Here is a 19,200-nt window from a genome sequence, read left to right on the forward strand (position 1 = left end):
CACTGTGTGTTTGTTTATCCCTGGCATATTAGCTGCCATGCTTTGTTGGTTTGGGAGATGAACAACTGATAAACACTGGCATAATTTAAACTGGATTATATACTTGAAGACACACACACACACCACAAACACACAAATAAACAAACAAACACACCCACACCAAGGCTCACACACACACACGCAAAAACAAACAAATATGCAAATATGCATTATGTATCCATCCGATAATGTTCAAATTATCCTTTTGATCTGAAATCAATCCCATTTGTAATGGATCTTTGATAAGCAATCCAAACAACCAAACAACCGAAGGACCAAAAGAAGAAACAAGCAAAAGTCGACAGACACATTAAATAGTTTTACTCATCACTCATCGCCCCTCCAACATGAGTTCCAAATGGCACCATATTCCGCATATAGTGCACTATTTTAATCAGAGCACTGTAGTCCCTGGTCAAATGTAGGGCACTAGTTAATAGGGTGCCATTTAGGATGCAAACCGGTATTTTCCTTCCTGTGTCACACTGTTCCATGTAGCCTTTTAATAGTATCAGAGCCACAGTGTGCATCCCAAATGGTACCCTTTTCCCTGTTTCAAAAGTAGTATGGCATAGGGAATAGGGTGCCATGTGAGACACAGACACAGCAGCTTAAGACTGGAAGTGCTAAGACTGATATAGATACAGTTATATTTCAATACAGAGTGAATCAATTCACATTCTTAGTCAATTAGCCTCTGTATCAACAGTAGACACCAAATCTAATAGTAATCTTCTGGGATCTCGCTCTATACCTCGTCCACCACCACCTCCTCCTCGATTTCTCCGCCCCCTCTTCTCCTCCCTCTTCCTCTCCTCGCTCCACACGTCTGCTACTCTAAGCCTTTAGTCTCGTCTCCTCCAGAGTCTCAGAAAGGCCAACAGAAGATTTTCTCTCTGCAGTTTGATCCCTGCAACCACAGGCGATTCTGTTCCATCACCTCCTCCCCATGGCTACAGGGGGACCTTTTCTCAACCAAACATGCTCAGTCAGGCATGGGCAGAGAATGGAGAGGTGGGAGGATAATTAGGGGAGGGAGGAAGGAAGGAAGGAAGGAAGGAAGGAAGGAAGGAAGGAAGGAAGGAAGGAAGGAAGGAAGGAAGGAAGGAAGGAAGGAAGGAAGGAAGGAAGGAAGGAAGGAAGGAAGGAAGGAAGGAAGGAAGGGGAGATCCTATCATTCATTAGATATATTTAGATTTATTGAACAGGTTTTCTATGTCTGTGTTGGGCTAGCAGAGCTAGGAATGACAAGAGAGCTGTCATAGTATCTGTGTATTGCCGCTCACTTGTTGAGCAATGAAGCAGCTAATAGCTAGCTATCAATCGGCTCAAATGTAGCTTTAATAGTAGAACCTTCTCCTCCAGTCCTTGATAAAAGACAGTCTGAATGCAGAAAAGTATCAGTCTGTGTGTGAGAAATTCAATAATCTGAAAAACCTAAATTTGGAGCCTGAATGCAAAAGCAACACAGGCATTCATGTTTGTTCTGATAAATAATTCATTATTCTTCTCTGCTCTGTTCTCTGTTTGCGGCCCTCAAAACTACCTCCCATCCACACAAGTCGGGGATAAGTACCACACAATGACTTGAAAGGTGAAGGGAAAAGGAGACAAGAGAAAGAGAGAAATTTTTGTATTATATTTTGCAGATAATCAAGCAAACATGACCCGTGGGAGCAGCAAGCACAAAGACTTCATACAATGTGTCTTCACTGGTACAGGGACAGTGTTAGGGACAGTGTTAGTAAACAATTTCCAACTCCTATTTTTGAAGATCAAGTGGTGTAACATTTATTGGAATGACTGGAATTCTGATAGACTTTGGATTCTAATGTAAAGATATCTCTTAATCGTATTATTATATGTAGTAGAAAGTGATGGGTTAGAAGAAGCCTACATAACCAACCCATAAAGTGAAATTTAACATCCATATATGGCCAGCTATGTAAACTTTAACATTGACTTATCCTGCAATAGTAACATACATTTGTGTCGTCTTCTAAAGTAATCTAAAGTATTTTAAAGTAACTGAATGTAATCAGATTATGTTATTGAGTTTGGGTAATCCCAAAATTAAATTTCTGATTACAATTTTGGAGAGGTAACTAGTATAAATGGATTACCCAACCATGATCATACAGTACAGTTGAGGAACAATGGGAAAGTAATTCTGCTTTGAAAGTTGATAAACTTGTAACCTCACTTTTGAGAAAATGGCCTTTGAATGTTTTGGTACACCTTCTGGAGTGCTCTTCATTGTCTTCACCCAATTCAGCATCGTTCACACCCTCTTAAGCTTTAGCCCCACCCATCTCTTTAAGGGTTGAGCAGATCATTCTGTCTTATCAACAACAGTCAAGCACCCAAACTAACTGGCTAACGTTGGCTAGCTTGCTATCTACCTCCAGCTCACTCTGATCATTTTACTCACCATAGCAGAGCTAGTTAGGCTGTTTTATGTTATCCAGAGCATTGGTGTCTGCAAATGTGCTGCTGGCAACAATTTCCTTTTTTTGCCAATGTTTACTGACACAGGTCATAATCAATGTGTGTTGAGCGTTTGTAAATTTGTCTGTTATTCTACGATCTGGCACACTCAGTCGTGAGTGCTCAGAAATCAGAGTAGATAGCCAGAGTGAATTTACCAGCTTCGTGAACATTCTATTGAAATGGATACTTGCATAGTGGAATATTTTGTTAAGACATGTAGCTAGCTAACTAAACAAGCAATTAACAAACAATTAACCAATTAACCATAATTCCAGCTCATGACCTTACTACCCTGCATGAATCTGCAGGTAGCTAACCAACCAGGATGCTTTAAATAAAATGTAGCTAGTTAGACTATCTTACCATCTAACATGGATGGATGCTCCTCTCTGTCACGGATGCCATTGTTGCCCTTAGTTTGAAGATGTAATCCTGAGACAGGTGTTTTCTCCTTAACTATCATATTCCACTGATTTCAAATCTCGGTCCTCCAGAAAGTGGAGAGCAACACTTATGCAATTCTAATACGCAATATCAACAAACAAAAAAGATGCGTTAAACAGGTTTACCTGCATATACTGACCAGCTCAAATAGACAGAGCCGCGCTACGCGGCAGACCAATCCAAACTCATCTTTTGGCATGTCTAGCCCACTCATTATCTCAACCAATCATGTCTAGAGGGAAGGTTGCTGACTTTTTCTGAGGCTAAACCAACTAGGCTCATAATTTAACCGTTGTATTTGTATTTACAGATGGCACATGTTTTTTATTAAGGCACATGAAAGTTCACATGTTCAAGATGGCATTTCTGCCAAAAAAACGCATTTTGATTTTCAAAAAAAACGGCTCTCCTGTGAAGTAGTGACATGTGACATATGCCCATTTCCCTGAAACAAGTCACATTTCATTATGCCTTATTTTGAGGGCCTTGTTTTACCATAATACAGGGACCTGAAACTCATACACATATGTTTGACCCAAACCATGCCCATCATTATCATATATCCCAGCATGCAGGCTGATTTTGTAAAATTGTTTGTTTCAATATATCTATGTTTGTGCATGTTCATTGATTGATTGATCTTATGCCAAACAAAGATAAATATGCTTTGATTTGATAAATAACATTCATGTTTCTAAACTAATCCAATCATTTAGTTATACACTGCACAAAAAATAAAGGGAACACTTAAACAACACAATGTCACTCCAAGTCAATCACACTTCTGTGAAATCAAACTGTCCATTGAGGAAGCAACACTGATTGACAATACATTTCACATGCTGTTGTGCAAATGGAATAGACAACAGGTGGAAATTATAGGCAATTAGCAGGACACCCCACAGACCACTTCTCAGTTCCTATGCTTCCTGGCTGATGGTTTGGTCACTTTTGAATGCTGGCGGTGCTTTCACTCTAGTGGTAGCATGAGACGGAGTCTACAACCCACACAAGTGGCTCAGGTAGTGCAGCTCATCCAGGATGGACCATCAATGCGAGCTGTGGCAAGAAGGTTTGCTGTGTCTGTCAGCGTAGTGTCCAGAGCATGGAGGCGCTACCAGGAGACAGGCCAGTACATCAGGAGACGTGGAGGAGGCCGTAGGAGGGCAACAACCCAGCAGCAGGACCGCTACCTCCGCCTTTGTGCAAGGAGGAGCAGGAGGAGCACTGCCAGAGTCCTGCAAAATGACCTCCAGCAGGCCACAAATGTGCATGTGTCTGCTCAAACGGTCAGAAACAGACTCCATGAGGGTGGTATGAGGGCCCGACGTCCACAGGTGGGGGTTGTGCTTACAGCCCAACACCGTGCAGAACGTTTGGCATTTGCCAGAGAACACCAAGATTGGCAAATTCGCCACTGGCGCCATGTGCTCTTCACAGATGAAAGCAGGTTCACACTGAGCACGTGACAGACGTGACAGAGTCTGGAGATGCCGTGGAGAACGTTCTGCTGCCTGCAACATCCTCCAGCATGACCGGTTTGGCAGTGGGTCAGTCATGGTGTGGGGTGGCATTTCTTTGGGGGGCCGCACAGCTCTCCATGTGCTCGCCAGAGGTAGCCTGACTGCCATTAGGTACCGAGATGAGATCCTCAGATCCCTTGTGAGACCATATGCTGGTGAGGTTGGCCCTGGGTTCCTCCTAATGCAAGACAATGCTAGACCTCATGTGGCTGGAGTGTGTCAGCAGTTCCTGCAAGAGGAAGGCATTGATGCTATAGACTGTTCCGCCCGTTCCCCCGACCTGAATCCAATTGAGCACATCCGGGACATCATGTCTCGCTCCATCCACCAACGCCACGTTGCACCACAGACTGTCCAGGAGTTGGTGGATGCTTTAGTCCAGGTCTGGGAGGAGATCCCTCAGGAGACCACCCGCCACCTCATCAGAAGCATGCCCAGGCGTTGTAGGGAAGTCATACAGGCACGTGGAGGCCACACAATACTGAGCCTAATTTTGACTTGTTTTAAGGACATTACTTCAAAGTTGGATCAGCCTGTAGTATGGTTTTCCACTTTAATTTTGAGTGACTCCAAATCCAGACATCCATGGGTTGATAAATTTGATTTCCATTGATCATTTTTGTGTGATTTTGTTGTCAGCACATTCAACTATGTAAAGAAAAAAGTATTTAATAAGAATATTTCATTAATTCAGATCTAGGATGTGTTATTTTAGTGTTCCCTTTATTTTTTTGAGCAGTGTATTTATTGCACCAGTTCCTGAAATATTTGTTCCAGTTGAAATGCTTTAGGTCCGGAATTTCAAACTCTGTTCCTTGGAGAGCTACCATCCTGTAGATATTACTCCAACCCCATTTGTAATTTACCTGATTCATCCTATAGACCAGCTAGTTATTAGAATCAGGTACACTAGATGTTTTTCAGGAGCTGGAAGACTAGTCAGGATTGAGGGAAAGATGAATGGAGCAAAAATATGGAGAGATCCTTGATAAAAACCTGCTCCAGAGCGCTCAGGACCTCAATCTGGGGCGAAGGTTTACCTTCCAACTGTACAATGACCCTAAGCACGCAGCCAAGACAATGCAGGAGTGGCTTTGGGACAAGTCTCTGAATGTCCTTGAGTGGCCCAGCCAAAGCCTGGACATGAACCAGATTTAAAATCTCTGTAAAAATGTAAAATTAGCTGAGCGGCGACGCTCCCCATCCAACCTAACAGAGCTTGAGAGGATCTGCAGAGTAGAATGGGAGATACTTCCCAGATACAGGTGTGCCAGGCTTGTAGCGTCATACCCAAGAAGACGGTGCTTCAACAAAGTACTGAGTAAAAGGTGTGAATACTCATGTAAATGTAAACACCTGTTTTGCTTTGTCATTATGGGGTATTGTGTGTAGACTGATGAGGGAAAAATAACAATTAATATATTTTGTCGTAACGCTATAACGTAACAAAAAGTGGAAAAAGTCAAGGAGCCTGAAAATTTCCGGAATGCACTGCATATCTTTGTATTTTAAATGTATGTGACTGTCCTTGTCTATCAGTGTGTCAGTGTTTTGTTTCTTTGTTTTGTGTTTTTTTGTGGACCCTAGGAAGAGTAACTGCTGCTTCTGCAAATGTTCACTCAAAATAATGAGTTATGAAATACATATGGTATTGTGTTAACTTCTTCGATATAGGGGGCGCTCTTTTAATTTTTGGATAAAAAATATATTTTCACAAAAAGATGCTCGACTATGCATATAATTGACAGCTTTGGAAAGAAAACACTCTGACATTTCCAAAACTGCAAAGATATTGTCTGTGATTGCCACAGAACTAATGCTACAGGCAAAACCAAGATTAAATTTCATACAGGAAATGCCCCAGATTTTGAATGTGTTCCAATGTCTCCTTATATGGCTGTGAATGCGCCAGGAATGAGCCTACACTTTCTGTCGTTTCCCCAAGGTGTCTGCAGCATTGTGACGTATTTGTAGGCATATCATTGGAAGGTTGACCATAAGAGACTACATTTACCAGGTGTCCGCTTGGTGTCCTCCGTCGAAATTATTGCGCAATCTCCAGCTGTGTGCACTTTTCCATTTGGTTCAGAGGAGAAAGGCAACTGCCATGAATGATTTATTATCGAATAGATGTGTGAAAAACACCTTGAGGATTGATTCTAAACAACGTTTGCCATGTTTCTGTCGATATTATGGAGTTAATTTGGAAAAAAGTTTTGCGTTGTAATGACTGAATTTTCTTTTTTTTTCTTAGCCAAACATGATGAACAAAACGGAGCGATTTCTCCTACACAAATAATATTTTTGGAAAAACTGAACATTTGCTATCTAACTGAGAGCCTCCTCATTGAAAACATCCAAAGTTCTTCAAAGGTAAATTATTTCATTTGAATGCTTTTCTTGTTTTTGTGAAAATGTTGCCTGCTGAATGCTAGGCTTACTGCTATGCTAGCTATCAATACTCTTACACAAATGCTTCTGTAGCTATGGTTGAAAAGCATATTTTGAACATCTGAGATGACAGTGTTGTTAACAAAAGGCTAATCTTGTGAGCCAATATATTTATTTCATTTCATTTGCGATTTTCATGAATAGTTAACGTTGTGTTATGCTAATGAGCTTGAGGCTATGATTACGCTCCCGGATACGGGATTGCTCGATGCTAGAGGTTAAATATATTTTAAAACTTATGTTAACAATTTTGCTTAGGCTCTCACTTGGGGAAGTCCATTGGACTGAAAATTGATGAATGCAACAACCATGTCTCTCAGTGTTAATTTGTTTGCTAATGCTAAGATGTCATTGATAGATGTTGTTGGTGCCAGTTGCACCATAGGATACTAGAGCAATAACTATTGATCAAGTGGACTTCATCTCATGAAAAATTACTGTTAGATTTAAATGATGCAGATGAGCAATGTTGACATGTCGTGATTAGTATATCTGTATAATTACACATTGTTGCCCTATTGTGGTCTGAATGTAGTGAAAGTGGATATTTTATTCAGGAAAATGTGAAACCGGAAGTCCTGCCGCTTGTGCAGTCAGCATATACATTTACAAATATTTATACATAAACTTGATACATTAAGTAATTACTTTAAGAATGATTACATGCTGAATTCAAATATAACCAACCTACAGCATTAGACTAAACTTCACTTGCGTCATCCTTGTGGTACTGAGAGATGAACATGTTAATGCTTTCACTGATTGCACATAAAGCTTTGTTATCCAACCAATCTTGTTTCCTTTCTTTCATCCTTTGAACCCCGTTCATTGCTTCTCACAGCTATATCAGTGTTTTTATTCTTTCAAATAATTCAGCTGTTTGATTGACCTTGTCTGGTGTAATGAAACAAATAGAATAGTCCCAAAAGTTCATATGAAGAAACCAGATCATCTAAGCAGTCTCAATAAATTTCTCAAATTATTTGATAGAAAACAAATACTTTTTGAATCCAGGCCTTCTCCAGTCTCCATCACATCTCTACAATATCAGCATGTGAAAGATATACACCTTGTTGACATAACAAAACAGCATCGCTCTCAGGCCCCTGTGTGCAGACTGATAGATAGTTTAATCATCTAGGCCACAGGGATTGGTGGAAGTCATTTTGGCAAAACAGTTGCGTCTCGCAATCATGTAATGATGGCACCGAAGCAGACACATTGAGCACACATTTGGCATGCCAAAGCTTGTTGTGCTAATTACATATGCCACCAACAAAGACCTTTTCTGACCGGGACAGTCACTCAATACTGGAATATAAAAGATAACCAGAAGCCCTGGACATGGGAGTAGATCTATTATTAATTAGGTAGCAATGCTGAGTGTGTGCTCAGCTGGAAAATGAGGCTGTGGGGCTTTTGACAATCCAGTAAGGGGTGCATGTCTAACGGACTCTCAGCTGGCTAAAGATCATGTGTGTGGTGTAACATTACTGATTCAAATAACCCATGGAATGTACTGATTCAAAGAAACCAGATTAAATTTCTGAATATAATTCATTATAGGGCTAATAGATTGTTAGTATCAATTGCAGATCTCCTCGTATGGGAGCCAGTAGTATTGTTAGTCTATGCTCGCAAGCTAGTTAGTCAGCTAAATAATTATGTTATCAGATCTACTTTGCTAGCTAGTTCTTAACAGTGTCTGGGTGTCGGCGTTTCAGAGCAAGTTCAACCATAATTTACCCCTGGGAATGCTGATTCATGATGTTGTGTCCCTAGATTAGCAATGTACAGTTGAAGTCAGAAGTTTACATATACCTTAACCAAATACATTTAAATTCTGTTTTTTTACATTTAATCCTAGTAAGAATTCCCTGTTTTAGGTTAGTTAGAATCACCACTTTATTTTAAGAATGCGACATGTCAGAATAATAGTAGAGAGAATTATATATTTCAGCTTTTATTTCTTTCATCACATTCCCAGTGGGTCAGAAGCTTACATACACATAAATTAGCATTTGGTAGCATTGCCTTTACATTGTTTAACTTGGGTAAAACATTTTGAGCAGCCTTCCACAAGCTTCCCACTGTAAGTTGGGTGAATTTTGGCCCATTCCTCCTGACAGAGCTGGCGTAACTGAGTCAGGTTTGTTGGCCTTATTGCTCGCACACGCTTTTTCAGTTCTGCCCACACATTTTCTATAGGATTGAGGTCAGGGCTTTGTGACAGCCACTCCAATACCTTGACTTTGTTGTCCTTTAGCCATTTTGCCACAACTTTGGAAGTATGCTTGGGGTCATTGTCCATTTGGAAGACCCATTTGCGCCAAAGCTTTATCTTCGTGACTGATGTCTTGAGATGGTGCTCCAATATATTTGGGGTGGCAGGGTAGCCTAGTGGTTAGAGCACTGGACTAGAAACCAGAAGGTTGCAAGTTCAAACCCCTGAGCTGAGGTACAAGGTACAATTCTGTCGTTCTGCCCCTGAACAGGCAGTTAACCCACTGTTCCTAGGCCGTCATTGAAAATAAGAATTTGTACTTAACTGGCTTGCCTGGTTAAATAAAGGTAAAATTATATATCCACATAATTTCCCTCCCTCATGATGCCATCTATTTTGTGTTGTGCACCAGTTCCTCCGGCAGCAAAGCACCCCCACAATTTGATGCTGCCACCCCCATGCTTCACGGTTGGGATGGTGTTCTTCGGCTTGCAGGCAGCCACCTTTTCCCTCCAAACGTAACGATGGTCATTATGGCCAAACAGTTATATTTTTGTTTCATCAGACTAGAGAACATTTCTCCAAAAATTGGAAATTGCTCCCAAGGATGAACTTGTGAAGGTCTACATTTATTTTCTGAGGTCTTTGCTGATTTCTTTAGATTTTCCCATGATGTCAAGCAAAGAGGTACTGAGTTTGAAGGTAGGCCTTGAAATGTATCCACAGGTGCACCTCCAATTGACTCAAATGATGTCAATTCGCCTATCAGAAGCTTCTAAAGCCATGCCATCATTTTCTTGAATTTTCCAAGCTGTTTAAAGGCACAGTCAAGTTGGCGTTTGTTAACATGTGATATAGGAAATTATACATGAAACAATCTGTCTGTAAACAATTGTTGGAAAAATGACTTGTATCATGCACAAAGTAGATGTCCTAACCGACTTGCCAAAACTATAGTTTGTTGACAATACATTTGTGGGGTGGTTGAAAAATGAGTTTTAATAACTCCAACTTAGGTGTATGTAAACTTCTGACTTCAACTGTATGACCTGTGTAGTAATATTATTTAAATCAGAAATACATTTGCATTGCTAGTTAAAGCCTAGTGTTAGCTAGCTAACTTTGAACCTAGTTTGTTAGCTTTAGCTACCTGCAACTTCATACTACAGCAATGACAATGTATGTATTGGTAGTAGTATGAGTTTGAATTATGCCGGTTTATTGTTTAGCTATCTAGCTAGCTTTATGTCTAAACAAAAGACTCCACTTCTGCCAGATTATTACATGACCCATCAACTTAGTCTGGGGGTGATTACGGCCATTTATTGTATTTCATGAACATGTACATGTCTCGACCATAGTGACCCATCCACTTAGCTAGACATGGCTGGGGGGTGGTTATAGCATTTCCTTAATATGAACCATCAATTTAGACAAGTGTGTCTGATAAGCATCATCTCATAATGGTACAATATTTATTACATATTTTTATCTGGACAAGTTCTGTTTTTGATATTGCTACTATGCAAGTAACTACATCACTGTACCATTTACACCTTCTGTATCGAGTGCATCTGACAAATAAACTGACATTTTATTTGATATAGCACGTGATTGCCACATGGCCTCACATTTAAATCTTTAAAGAGATGGGTGGGGCTAAGGTTTAGGATGATGTGACTGATGCTGAATGGGTGTAGACAAAGAAGAGCTCTCCACTAGGTATACCAAAACATTCAAGGTGACATTTTCTCAAAAGTGGGGTAACAACTACTTTCCCGTTGTCCCTCAACTGCAGTGTATGATATACCATTTTCTAGCTCTATTTTTATCTCTTCGAGTCTCTATTTTTATCCAATGTAAATAATAAAAAAACTTTTTTTTTCAAATTATGCTGCATAAGACCGAATCGAGGCGGTCAGTCACATGTTTTAATGTGGTAACAATCCACATGTCATGCTTCATGTGAAATTTAGGATGATTTTTGATGGAAGGAATAAGTTAAACAGAAAATTGAATATTCCTGGCTGCGGCGTGTGTATGTCGTGAGTGTGCATGTGTGTGTGTTGTTAGGGAGGATGAGCGTCTGGGAGTAAATCCACTCACTCACAGTTCACAGTTCGGTACTCTATGTGAATGCACATCGAAGAGTCAAAAAAACATTTTGGCACATAAATTGAAGAAGCTGAAGCTTGAAAATAGCTGGGGCTGCCAGAAAGAATTCATGGTTCCGTTGAGAGAAACCCTCTTACTGTACCTGAGATTGGGTTCTATATCTAGGCCATCACAATGTTAAACAGTCATCACTAACATAGAAAGGCTGCTGCCAACATACACACTCAAATCTCTGGCCACTTAAATAAGCAGACTTAATAAAGGTATCACTAGTCACTTTAAATAACGCCACTTTAATAGTGTTTACATATACTACATTACTTATCTCATTGTCACGCCCTGGTCGAAATATATTATGTTTATTCTTCATTTATTCGGTCAGGCCAGGGTGTGACATGGGTTATTGTGGTGTGTTTTTGTCTTGGGGTTTTGTGGGATGTCTAGCGTTAGTCTATGGTTGCCTGAGGCGGTTCTCAATCAGAGTCAGGTGATTATCATTGTCTCTGATTGGGAACCATATTTAGTCAGCCATATTCTTTGTGTGTTTCGTGGGTGATTGTCCTTAGTGTCCTTGTTCCTGTCTCTGTGTTAGTTTACACAAGTATAGGCTGTTTCGTTTTTCGTTACGTTCATTACGTTCTTTGTTTTGTAGTATTTGTATTTGATCCGTGTTTACGTTTGTTCATTAAACATGGATCGCAATCGACACGCTGCATTTTGGTCCGACTCTCCTTCACCGCATGAAAACCGTTACACTCATATGTATATACAGTATTCTACACCATCTACAGCATCTTGCCTACGCCATTACTCATCCATATATTTATATGTATATATTCTTATCCCTTTACATTCGTGTGTATTTGTGTGAATAAGGTAGTTGTTGTGAATTTGTTAGATTACTTGTTAGATTTTACTGCATAGTCGGAACTAGAAGCACAAGACTTTTGCGACACTTGCATTAACATCTGCTAACCATGTGTATGTGACCAATAAAATTTGATTTGGTTAGATTTACTGACACACAGTAGCCAACACCATGATGTTGCCAGTTACTGGACCAGCTAAACCTTGCCATAGCTGCAATATTGTTTGTACATTTCTTAGCTTGATAAAAGTACTAGTGATTGAGATTATCTTAAATTTGAATTTGAACTCGAACTCCAATCCCACTAGATAACTGTTATCTTCCCAATGCCATTAATAAGTAGATTCCATAACTTTACGTCAGCACAAGCAAAGACAACGTGCTAGTTCGTTAATTAAATAGCCTGCTACATATGTTGAACATGTTTGCAGTCCACATTGTTCTAGTGCCAAGGCGTTGATGCAATCAGCCCAGCCGGTAATACGCTTGAGTGTCCCCCAGAGACCGGCTTCTGCATACAACATCCTCTTATCAGGCTGCAAAGGCAAAGAATTCCTCCTTTACTCGATTTAATGGGGGCCGCAAGAATTAAAATTGAAAAATATGCTTACTGGCTTAATAAAATCTACCCTAGACCTAATGTTTATTGCGGTGGACATGGACATAACACATGTAGTCAATAAGCAAGCTTAAATTCACTAGGCTATTAAGAAGCCCTAATAGACTGTGTATAATTCGAATCAAATTCTAATGAAAACAAAATATCAACATGTTTTAAATAGCCTATGTCTAAATGCAGTTACAGACATAATAATTGGTCCCCATGGATGTATGATACAAACAAAGCAACTTACACTATGGAGGGTTTTACGCAACTTTTCACAGGAGCTGGATAAATATCCAATATAAAGAGAAAGGGGGGTTGTCCATTTTCTGTTATACTGCTCGCAAATGTTATGTTTTATAAACATCATGGAACCATCTTACAGATAATATTGTCACTTATCTAGAAATATAGCACTTTTTTTACCACATTTTCATGATATCCAATTGGTAGTTACAGTCTTGTTCCATCGCTGCAACTCCCATATGGACTCAGGAGAGGTGAAAGTCGAGAGCCATCCTTCCTCCAAAACACAACTATGCCATGCCACACCGCTTCTTGACACACTATTCGCTTAACCCGGAAGCCAGCTGCACCAATGTGTTGGAGGAAACACCGTACAGCTGAAGACCAAAGTCAACGTGCATGCGCCCGGCCACCACAAGGAGTCACTAGAGAGCGATAGGACAAGGAAATTCCAGCCGGCCAAACCCTCCCCTAACCTGGATGATGCTGGGCCATATGGGTATCCTGGTTGCGTCCGGCTGAGACACAGCCTGGGATCGAACCCGGATCTGTAGTGACGCCTCTAGCACTTCGGTGCAGTGCCTTAGACCAACTGCACCACTCGGGAGGCAATATATTTGGGTTTTAATCAAATTAAACAAAACAACAAAAAAAAATCCATTTTTTTTTAAAACAACAATATTTCTAAATAGGATCGAGTCAGAACCATGATATCAGAAATATCTTCTCTCATTACATGGCATTGAGTGCACACTTAGGCCTAATTATCTTTATGCATAACATTCGCACGTCTATACAAAATAATAGTCTCCTGTTAATTGTATTGTTGCCTATGTGCGAGGCAGCTAAAAAAAACATCTGCTGTTGATATGGCATTATAGGAGGACTGAATAGTTTGGAGGAGCTCGTCTTTGGTAATTGGACAAGGGGCGCTCATTGAAAACGGGGATGGATAGCCTACTTGTGAATAACGAAAAAGCATGAGTGCAAAACCCTTTAAAACCATTCTCAGTAGACCATCTAAACCCCTTTATTCATAGGCTACTTGTGGCTTGATTAAGGTGAAGGTAGGCTATGCTTGGTTTTTAATTAAATTAATTGAAGTTCAAGTTGACATTAGACGTGTATCTAATCACATAATTAATCATACATTTAAGATAATCTCAATCACTAGTACTTTTATCAAGCTAAGAAATGTACAAACAATATTGCAGCTATGGCAAGGTTTAGCTGGTCCACTAACTGGCAACATCATGGGGTAGGCTACTGTGTGTGTCAGTAAATCTAACCTAATCTCAGGTACAGTAAGAGGGTTTCACTCTACAGAACCATGCATTCTTTCTGGCAGCCCCAGCTATTTTTAAGCTTCAGCTCCTTCTCGCATTGCTAGCTGTCCTCCCTTAAAACTATAAACAATTTTTGTGCCGACAAAACATTTTTTCTACTCCTCGATGTGCAACCCCACAGAGTATCTAACTGAACTGTCAGTGAGTGGATTTACCCCCAGACACTCATCCTCCCTGACACACACACACGCAGACACACACACAGCGGCCAGGAATATTACATTTTCTGTCTCATTAATTCCTTCTATTAAAAATCATCATAAATTTGACATGAAGCATGTCACGTCGATTAAAGAGAGTACTGCTCCCCCCTAGGATGCTGTGCAGTAATGAGATTACTGTGGTGTGTGTGTGTGTGTGTGTGTGTGTGTGTGTGTGTGTGTGTGTGTGTGTGTGTGTGTGTGTGCCTGGGTATGTGTGCTTGTATGTGCGTGTGTGTTTGCGTGTGAAGGTGTGGGTGGGTGTGTGTGTGCCTGTGTGCCTTACTGAAATGGGACTCTCATGGGAAACACCCAAACAACATGATTGCATTAGCTCGTCTGGTTCATGGATTCACCCTCTTTGCTGTCTAGCTACTTTACCTCACCCCAGACCTGACCTTCACATATATCAATCAGGAATCCTAACAAATGTGACAAGTTATTGCTTAATGCATTTGTTAGTTACGATAATGCAATCTTCTATTTCAACTTGTAAGTGTAAGACATGCACGGTACAGCAACATGCTGCTCAGAAGTCAGTAAAATAAGACAGACCATGCTTTAGTCACCCTGGGGACACCAACAATGTTTGTTGGAGAGAGAAACAGTTGATATTCCAAGTCTAACAATGACCCAACCCATCAGCCATGGGCAGGGGGATTGGGGGAAGGGTAGCCTGATCTCTAGTCACTGTAACGTGTGGTAGTATGAGTACCTGGGTTTCATGCACTGTTGCATCATTACACTTCAGCCTACTACTGTAACGTAGAAGCTGACAGGCTAGAGAGGACAGGGTTGAGCTGTACTGTTTAAACTGATAGATAGGTTACTAGGATGGAGAGGACAGGGTTACATTACAGTCATATTCCTCTTTATGTCTGGCACTTGAGAGTTCTAAACGCAGTCTCAAGCATAGTCTCTATTTGCAAAGTCCCTGCCATTGTCTGCCCCGTGTGCCATTGGAATAACGTCGGATGACTGAGGAGGGGTTAGAAAAACAAGAATGCTAAGAAGGCTGTCTGAGAGAAACCCTCATAGAATCACTGGAATTCATTCATTCATTCATGAAGAAGGCTCAGGACAAACTAAGAGTTAGCGAGTCTTCCTTCAGAGCACAAACAATGTTTCCCAGAACACAAAAGAAAAGGTGATAGGGTTCTGGGATGGTCTCAAGACTCACTGTTTTCACACGGTCTAAAGTCAAGATATCTGACTGGTATCACAAGCAGTGAGAGGTCAAAAAGATTCAACAAGACAACATCTCATGGTAACAATGTGAGTAAACAGCAGAGAGAGATCAGACATGTCACAGAGTCTGGCACTGCTGATGGACCACAACAGGATGGACCATTACCTAGGTAAACATCTGTTTAGGTTAGGAGGCGATAGATATAAGAGTGAACAAACGGAACACTTAGTTCAAGCAGGGATTTCAATAATTGAATGTGTCACAGCATTGTTTCCTTAACATCCTCAGTTTACAAATTGATCATGTAGGCCTATTGCCTGCAGGACTTTGTCTATGGAAAATACCTCTGCAAAGCTATACTACTACAGGAGCCATACCAGAAAGCAATGTCATGTGATTACAAACAGTTTTACAGCCAGTTCTAGTGTCATTTCAACTTTGCCCGATGACCTTTTGAGCTGCGGCTAGTTGGGGGAAATGGTAAGGATAACTGGTTCATCTCTGGTCATACAAAACAGCACTTTTCTCTCTGGTGCATCTCAGGTGAAGGTATCCATGGAAAGAGAATTAGAGAATCATCAACAATATATCTCTATGGCGAATCTTCATTGAGCAAGCTTTTTAGTCCAGGACCAGGCTTAATCTGGATCTAGGAAACCAGCCCCTGTAGTCTAGGAAACCATCCCCTATAGCCAATGGAAAATATCTCCCCGAGCTATACAGCAGTGTAGCCTAGTGGTTAGAGTGTCGGACTAGTAACCGGAAGGTTGCAAGTTCAAACCCCTGAGCTGACAAAGTACAAATCTGTTGTTCTGCCCCTGAACAGGCAGTTAACCCACTGTTTCTAGGCTGTCATTGAAAATAAGAATTTGTTCTTAACTGACTTGCCTAGTTAAATAAAGGTAAAAAAAATAACAGGCAGAATGTTCTCTGTGGAGGTAATATCATGGTGCTTCTGACTGTCTGTGTGGGATGATGATTTCCATTGGCTAGTTACATTGTAATCACAGCTGGTACATCTCTAGTGAAGCAGCACTGCACACTTGTCTCTGGTGTACACAAGGGCAGACTGACCATCTGCATTTTGGGCAAATGCTAGAAGGGCTGGTCCATTTTTAGCCTAGTGGGTCTGTCTAACTTTGTTTTTTTTGTGCAAAAATGATCACTATCTGGCTAATTATGGGGGTCTCAAGGGGAAAAAAATGGGCCAGTGTGCTAGAAATGCCAGAACTGATTTCTGGTCTCAGTCTGCCCCTGGGTGTACACAGAAATAGTTTAAGAATACTGTGCATATACAGCATATATCCATGGAGGTATCATCAATATGATTGTGTTACTCACTGTCTGCATGGGATGGTGATGGCAGGGCCAGACAGCCCAGGAGCAGGGTAAGCACGGCCCCCCTGGCGAGGGGATATTCTGACCGTCTGTGGTGCGGCGCCATAGTCCAGGTGTAGGCACTCCTCTCGCCTCTGTTCTCCTACCGACACTCCCACTCCGCTCGATGGCTAGGAGCTCACACAATCATAGTGACAGCTGGGAAAGGAGACAGGAGAGAGATGGGGTTAGTATTGCATGTTCATTTAGTTATTTACCAGAAAGTCTTGTCCATGGAAACTTACAATCTGTGTGCGTTCAACTAAATACGTAGAACAACCAACCGCATTGCACAGTCATTGCAAGTCAAATATATCACTGTAAAATAGTTCAAATGGCCACTACTTGTGCTACACAAATCTCAGTCTCATCGTTGGTTCAGAATTCTCCAATAGACCAGACTAAAATAGGACTACATATGTAGATAGGTAAACACAAGGTAGACAACACAGACGTTATATGGTTCCTACAATATGTAGAATGGGGCCCCGGGGAACCTAGATACAAACACCCACACAGCAGATACACTCTGGGGACCACCGGTGACAGGCCTGTAAGGGAGAGACTTTGTGTGTGTGTGTGTGTGTGTGTTTTCCAAAACAGTAACACATTGGAGGAACACATGGTTGTTGGGTCCGCCAGGAATCGTCACACACCCACACACACAAACACACACACACACACATTCGCTAGTCATCTTCAGCATAATTACAGTTGAGCACCTGCCTCTCACAAATGGACCGCAAATCACAAAAAGGCACCACGCTTATGCAAGCCATTTATGTCATTTTCTTCACATTTCTCTCAGATAGACAGAGCCAAACATTAACTACAAGGCTGCTGCGCTGCCAAGACTGCCATAGGTACAGTCAATCTCTGTTTGAAGCCTGTCCAAGGCAGAGGCGGTCGGGAAGGTTTAACCCTTAACAATGACTTGGTGATGTTGTCCTTTCATTCACACAATAGTCTGAATGATTGGATTAATAATACAATAATAGAAATAGAGGAGAGTGACAAAAAGGATTTGACAGAATGTAATCCTTTACATTCAACTTGAATAACTGAATTAGCTGAATATTGAATAGCAAATCCACTGTGTCATTTCAATGAGCTAGCTTTGCTCAAACTTATAAACGTTGGTTAGGTGGACTCTTTTTCCCCCACACCATGGCAATGACCAAGGGGTGGCAGGGTTAGAGCGTTGGACTAGTCATTCTGCCCCTGAACAGGCAGTTAACCCACTGTTCCTAGGCCGTCATTGAAAATAAGAATTTGTTCTTAACTGACTTGCCTAGTTAAATAAAGGTAAAAAAAAATATATATATATATATATATGTAGGGCACTACTAGTAGTGCATTTAATAGGAACAAAGTGCCACATGGTGGTGATGGGGTTATGGTATAGGCAGGCATAAGCTACGGACAACGAACACAATTGCATTTTATCAATATAGAGTGACGAGATCCTGAGGCCCATTGTCATGCAATTCATCTGCCACCATCACCTCATGTTTCAGCATGATAATGCACGGCACCATGTCGCAAGGATCTTTACACAATTCCTGGAAGGTAGAATTGTGTACTATTTCCCATTTCTTCCATGGCCTGCATGCTCACCAGACATGTCACCCATTGAGCATGTTTGGGATGCTCTTAATCGATTTTGTACGACAGCGTGTTCCAGTTTATGCCAATATCTAGCAACATCGCACAGCCATTGAAGAGTGGGACAAATTTCCACAGGCCACAATCAACAGCCTGATCAACTCCATGCGAAGGAGACGTGTCGCGCTGCGTGAGGCAAATGGTGGTCACACCAGATACTGACTGGTTTTCTGATCCACGCCCCTACCTTTTATTTAAGGCATCTGTGACCAACAGATGCATGTCTGTATTCCCAGAAATGTGAAATCCATAGATTCGGTCCTTCAATTGACTGATTTCATTACTTTTAATACAGAATGAAAACATGTTGTCCTCAAAAGTGGGTGCGTGCTTTGGATGAATGCTGCCATTCATGGAGATACAGCCAGTGGGGGGTGAAAGTGCTGTCACTCCTAAGCCATTAATTTGAAGAAAGTGTT

At 41.1% G+C, this 19,200-nt stretch overlaps 1 protein-coding gene across 1 annotated transcript in view; it reads right to left on the reverse strand.

Annotated features, from left to right (window-relative positions):
* LOC135556249 (receptor-type tyrosine-protein phosphatase F-like) overlaps nt 1-19,200 on the reverse strand; it is a 426,619-nt gene that overhangs the window by 258,895 nt on the left and 148,524 nt on the right. The window contains exon 3 of the mRNA XM_064989280.1: nt 17,081-17,275. Within this exon, the coding sequence (XP_064845352.1) occupies nt 17,081-17,183 (103 nt within the window). The 5' untranslated portion in view covers nt 17,184-17,275. The remainder of the gene's footprint in view (nt 1-17,080; nt 17,276-19,200) is intronic.

The sequence above is a fragment of the Oncorhynchus masou genome, chromosome 15, assembly GCF_036934945.1.
Source record: "Oncorhynchus masou masou isolate Uvic2021 chromosome 15, UVic_Omas_1.1, whole genome shotgun sequence".
In the NCBI taxonomy this organism is placed as follows: domain Eukaryota; kingdom Metazoa; phylum Chordata; class Actinopteri; order Salmoniformes; family Salmonidae; genus Oncorhynchus; species Oncorhynchus masou.